The sequence below is a fragment of the Pithys albifrons genome, chromosome 1 (assembly GCF_047495875.1).
Source record: "Pithys albifrons albifrons isolate INPA30051 chromosome 1, PitAlb_v1, whole genome shotgun sequence".
NCBI lineage: Eukaryota > Metazoa > Chordata > Aves > Passeriformes > Thamnophilidae > Pithys > Pithys albifrons.
In genome coordinates, this window is record NC_092458.1 from 69,225,683 (window position 1) to 69,232,144 (window position 6,462).

The 6,462-nt window shown below is 47.7% G+C and overlaps 1 protein-coding gene across 1 annotated transcript; it reads right to left on the minus strand.

The window, feature by feature from the left end:
* Positions 1-262: 262 nt before the first annotated feature.
* Positions 263-3,767, minus strand: SAP18 (Sin3A associated protein 18). The gene is made up of 4 exons (XM_071554120.1): positions 3,657-3,767; positions 3,147-3,256; positions 1,399-1,521; positions 263-733 (listed from the first exon to the last, which is right to left on the minus strand). The coding sequence occupies exons 1-4, from the start codon at positions 3,726-3,728 to the stop codon at positions 577-579; spliced, it is 462 nt and encodes a 153-aa protein (XP_071410221.1). The 5' UTR covers positions 3,729-3,767; the 3' UTR covers positions 263-576.
* Between the last annotated feature and the right edge of the window lie 2,695 nt (positions 3,768-6,462).

The window sequence follows — 6,462 nt, forward strand, 5'->3', positions numbered from 1 at the left end:
AACCCACAGGCCCCATCCTCCCACACTGCACTGTTTTTCTGGGACATAGGTCATCCCTTCTTCATCCTGCTTCTTAAGAACGTGCCAGGCAATCCCACAGAGACCCACATCCCAGTTTCCCCATGGATAATCGAGACACCTGACCTACCCACTCCTCCATTTTCAGATTCTAGAAGCTGACGGCTGAACACTCTCAATGTCTCACAGCTTCATGAGTAACTTTTAACACAGAAGAGCATACACCAGACTCGATACACCTTCACACTATCAAAAGATTAATAACATCAATCTTTATTCCAAACAAAACAGAATACCTGTAATCCTCCTGGTCGTATTTCATAGAAGCCTTGAAACACTGGACAAACTAACTTACTATTGGAACTACAACAATCAGGGGTAGGATGAAGGCTCTGCTAAACTGTTTCTTCTAAACAAATAAGCTAAGTTAAGGTTTAAGAGTTAATTTTCCTTTCTGATGCTCTGCTTTGTCTTCAGGTGCTTAGCAACAAAAGCAAAAAAGTAAGCCTGCTTTAGAACAGCAAGTAGGAATAAACAGAGTATGTAATTATACAAAGCTTAGTAAGGTCTCATGCGGCTTGATGGGGGCGGTGCGCGATTTGGAGGAGTGATTGCTATATCCAAGTAGTCTCCTATCTGGAATTTCTGAGACTGCAATGTCATGGAATCATCTGTGCCCTTCCTGCCCGACATGGTGCTCCCGATCTCCTTCACCCTGTGAGCAGCAGAGGAAAGGCAAGTTAGTGATCAGTGGCCTGTATCTCCAGATGTCCAAACAGGAATGGTATTGGCTCATAACCCCCTTCCCTTTGCACTGTGCGCAGCACATGGCTGTGTGCACAGGACACTGCGGTTTTCTCTGCAGAATCAAGTGCACCAAGAAAAGCTAAAACAAACTGATAGGGCACTCTAGACTCCTAGACTCTCTAGGGGAACCTTCTACTCTGTTACATTAAATACAAGCAAGAAGCCCTTTCCCCCCTTCCATACAGACACAGAACAAAATTCCAGAGCAGGATGTAGCCACTGGATGCTGCCAAAGGTTGGCTCATGCCATTTTGGAAGAGAGACACCTGCAACAAGATCACTGCCATAACTCAGGTGTTACACCTACCAGGAGCAAAGCATTACCTCCAGCTGGAGGTCCAGGTGATTGCCAATACACTGACCAAAGCCTTCAAGCACACAGATTCATTGTTTTGGGAACACATTAATAGTGACGGCCCCCAAGCACAATTTAAGAGCATGTAGATGTTGTCATACAGAACTTCAAAGATGGGGGATGTGGGTTCTGAACTTTAAAATCAGTGCTAATGAATAATAATTTATTGCTCTGCTGACCCAAGTCTTCTAGTAACCCAGAGAAGAAATGCCATTTACCTATACCCAGGCCTCTTGAGATCTGTAAAAACAATGGCAAAATTGAAGTGTGTGCCCTTCTTTCGTGCTTCTGGGTAAACTTCTTTCACTAAGCTGGTCAGCTCTTTCAGAGTTGCATCCATCCTAGATTAAACAAACAAACCAAAGTGTTTCACATTCTCGAAGGCAACACTGAAAAAAGCTTCCCAAAACATTTAAGATAGAATCAATACATTGCTACAACTTAACCATAAGTTTCCTTGCCTTTGCATACCTGTGTATCAGATCTTACACTCAGCTACACAAGGAGCCACTGATTTCTTAACTGCACCACATGACAAACAACACATTTTGATCAAACAATTAAGTCATGTGAAGTCACTCCAGTTATTGGTTATAACACCTGAAAGAATTCAGCACTTGCTGTACACTGGAGGCAGCACAGTTTAATGCACATTAGCTTCTAACTAGTGTTTGATTTACCATGATATTAAGACAAATGTCTTCACCTCTGTATACATTTCAGCATTTACTTTTCCAGGTCTCTAAGAGTTACCATTTAAATAGCACGAGCCTAATTTTTTTCCTTATGCATTAACCACAGAATCACAGACTATTCTGAGTTGGAAGGGACCCACAAGGATTATCGGGTCCAACTCTTAACTCAATGGCCCACACAGGGGATTGAACCCATGACCTTGGCATTATTACAACCAAGTTTTAACCAACTGAGCTAATCTCAGGGTTATAATGCATCTATACAAGGCACAGTGTAAGTCTCCTCACCTAAGTTGACATCTACATTAAAATAGTATATTGAATATTAGAGGAAATGTAAGAAAAGCAGAAACAAAATAATAGTTTTCCATTTCTTCCCTAGCAGGCAGCACTCCTTTTCCCAGCCTTCAACCAGTGCAGGGCTAAAGCTCATTTCTAGAATTTCAAGAACGAAAGCCCTCAATCATCACAACTAAAGCATCCCTAATTATACAGACTGTACACTCAATCTGAGTGTACTTCAGACAACCAAGGAGCAGTGTGTTGACAGACAATGCCCATTCTGACTTCTGCAGATGGCAAACAGCTCAGACACCACCAATAGTCTGGACAGAGTCCATAAATCCCACTTAGAAGTAAATTAGAACTGCATGCTTTGGTAGCCACAAAAATGGATTTATTCAGCTACACAACATACAAGCTACAACTGTGCCAGATGTAAAAAGAAAAAGAAGGTTTAAAAATCAGCATAAGTAATTTTCAAAGGCGTTCTCCAAAATACTACAAACAAAACCAACACATCTGCAACAGAGACTAAACCAGTTCTCCAAAACAAATTTGAAAGTAACAAAAAGCTCTGTTAAAGCACAACTACCTGACCATGCAAAAAGAAACACTCTCAAGAGGGTCTGAGTTAAACCAATAAACCATTCACAGAACAGTTCAAGCCTTCTGGCACTACTAGGAAGGAAAACGGGGCTGTTGGAATAAAATTTAAGTCCTGGGGGAGAATCTCTGCATTGAAGAGATTCGTTGTGGTAACAAAGGCCACAGCACAAGCCACTGAACACGGGCACTAGTAACCAGGCAATTCAGCCCCACTCAGACTCAGCGCGCAGCAATCAGTGCTCAGCCAAGCTGTGCCACCAGGGACGCCCCTCTCAGCCGGCAGGGCACAGCCCTCTGCTCCAGCAGCGGCAGAAACTTCCCACGTTTCCTTCTCCGAGCAGTGGCCGCGCCTGCCCCGCGCCCCTCGCCAGGTGCGGACTCACCAGGTGTAGATCTGCAGCTCGCTGGAGGGCACGTTGCCGCGGGAGAACTCATCCATGCGGTGGTGCCGCCCGTTGTTGGTGGTGAAGACGCGAAGCAGCAGCGGGCACGTCTGCGGGGAAAGGCGGCGGTGAGGGAGATCGGGATCGGGGGCGGCGGAGACGGGGATGGGGGATCGGGGGCGGCAGGGTGGGGGGATCGGGGGCAGCGAGGATGGGGGAACCGGAATCAAGGGCAGCAAGGCCGGGGGAATAGGGATCGGGATCAGGGGCGGCGGCGAGGGGGATTAGAATGAGGGGCTGCGGGGATGGTGATCAGGATGCGGGACGGCGGGGATGGGGATTAGGATGAGGGGCCGCTCGCCACGCCCGCCGCCCCCCCACACCTCCCCGGCCCGCGGCCTCACGACGTCGCCAGACACTCCCCGCTCCTCCCACCCCTGGTGCCGACTCCGCCGCCACCCGTGGCGGCTGGACAGGCGGCGCGGCACCACCACCCGCCAGCCCGGACACCTTCTCGCGGTCGATCGGCTTCTCCGGCTCCTTCTTGATCTCCTCCTGCGTCACCCGCGACTCCACCGCCATCTTGTCCCGCCGCTCCCGGCTGTCCCTGCGCGCGCCGCACATGTCGCGAGAGCAGCGCGGGGTGGGGGGCGGGCACCGCCATAGCCGGAGGGGCCGGGCCGGGCCGGGACAGGGCCGGGACAGGGGCGGGACAGGGGCGGGACAGGGCGGGGACATCGCTGTGAGCGGCGCTCGGCCTCACCACATTAAGGGTACATCGCCTGCAGAATGCGGTTTTACTATAATGTGACGTTCAGGGAAAGATCATGTATCAAAAATAGCATGGCCAGCAGGACCAGGGAAGTGATCCTTCCCCTGTACTCAGCACTAGTGAGGCCACACCTTGAGTACTGTGTTCAGTTCTGGGCCCCTCAGTTCAGAAAGGATATTGAGGTGCTGGAGCGGGTCCAGAGAAGAGCAACAAGGCTGGTGAAGGGACTGGAGCACAAGCCCTATGGGGAGAGGCTGAGGGAGCTGGGGGTGTTTAGCCTGGAGAAGAGGAGGCTCAGGGGTGACCTCATCACTGTCTAGAACTACCTGAAGGGAAGTTCTAGCCAGGTGGGGGCTGGTCTCTTCTCCCAGGCACTCAGCAATAGGACAAAGGGGCACAGGCTCAAGCTCTGCCAGGGGAGGTTTAGGGTGGATATCAGGAAAAAGTTCTTTACACAGAGAGTGGTCAGGCACTGGAATGGGCTGCCCAGGGAGGTGGTGGGTTCTCCGACCATGGAGGTTTTTAAGATGAGACTGGATGTGGCACTGAGTGCTATGAGCTAGTAATCAGAGTGGGATTGGATTAAGGGTTGGACTTGATGATCTCGGAGGTCTCTTCCAACCCAACTGATTGTATGATTCTATGAAATAGGAGAGGCTTGCTAAGCCTGAAGGAGCTCTGGAGGTCTGGGTGAATTCTGAGTATGCCCAAGGATGGAAACCTTTGGGCAACCTGCTCCAGTGCTCAGTCACCCTCACAGCTTAAAAAAATAATAAAAAAAAGAGTTATTTTTCTTGCTATGTTTAAATTAAATTCCTAGTATGTCAGTATGTCCCCATTCATTGCCTCTGGTTCTGTGAAAGGGCATCACTGAGAAGAAGTCTGGCTGTTGTTCTTTACTCCTTACCACTGAATATTCATACACAGTGAGGCGTCTCTCTGCAGGCTCTGAACAGTCCCAGCTCACTCAGCCTCATGACCTCATGCAACACATTCTCCCATCCCTTAACCATCCCACTGAGTTGTACGTGATGCTGTGTGACTGCAGCGCTCCTGCACTGCTCACAGGGCTCTGTTGGTGCTCGCAGCAGAGGATAGCACAGAGCTGTTTGCCTCTGAAGCCGGGGCTCGGGGTCCCCAATGGCAGAGTAAGGAGGTTTAGGGTGCATTTGGTCTGCTTTCCCAAGGACGAGTCTGTATGTATGTGCGGCTCAGCTTCGCGAATGCAGATTTGGGCAGGGCTCTCCCCACGTGGGTGTGCCCTTCCAGCCTGCACAGTGGATTTTTTAGGTCAGGCACAGCGTGCACAGAACTGGCCCCACCGTTTAAGTCCTGAGGTTCATCTGCCACGGCCGAGCGAGCTTGGACAGTGACAGTGAAGTCCTCGGGACTGTCACAGCACTCGGTACTAACCGGGGCTGACCCTGCTGAGCATCCGAGATGTGACGGGATGGGATGGCAGGGAGGCATTGAACTGCCAGGGGACAGTCCCACTGAGACTCGAACTCAGGTCCTTGGGATTCAGAGTCCAGAGTGCTCTCCATTACACCACGCGACTGCGCCCCAAGGACAAGTCTGGCATCAGAAATTAATACAATGAGTTCTGCACCATGAAAAAAGCAGGAGTTTGTTAAGGTGTTGTAACTGTTGAAATACCTGTGCTCTAACAGTGATGTTGCAATTTGATTTCACATTTCCAAACACTGCAGACATATTTCAAATTTATTATTTATTAAAAAATATGAAGGGGAGAAAATATTATAAAAGTATATTCATGTATGGTGTTTCTGTGTACATCATAAAGAAGAAAAAGGGTTATGAATCCATAACCTACGGGGGAAAAGCTCCTGCAGTTCACTCTAATATGACCATCTGCATTCTGTTTAAATTGTTGACTTATGGCTCACCTAATACAAGACCTGAGAACCTACTTACTAAGAGTTCACCCTCACCTTTTAAGTTCCTGGATAGTGTTGCATTGTTTTCACTCTACCTTATGTTACAGAGTTACCAAAAAGAATGACTTGGCCTTGCCTCCTTTTAGGAATTTGATTTCCAAAGGAATGATACAGTTCATTACACTACTGAAATTAATTACATATGCCGTGATAATACATGTTTTGGGCTCAGTGTGTGAACCACCATTTCTGAAACAATGGAATTTATGTGTAGATTCAGGTATTGTAAAGGAACAGCTGTAACAAATAAAGCACAGTTCTGGTATGAATCTGAGTAGTTCCTTCCACTAGAACTTTTGGAGTGCTTTATTTATGTGAAACATCATTCTAGTGGGTTTGAGTTTTAAGTAAATTCAAGCATTAATTAATTTATTATGTGTTAACTGTATTAACAATCTCCATTTATTTTTAGTATAAAATCTTAGATTGTTATGTATTTGGAAAAGAAGGTTGAAAATTATTTGGAAATGAAAATGCAGTTATGTGATCTGTAAACTGGACTGCGAGGTGTGGGTTTTACTGGTGATGGTGCTGTCTGGTTAAACAAGGCATAACACCATGAACTGCATTCCCACCAGATTAGGCT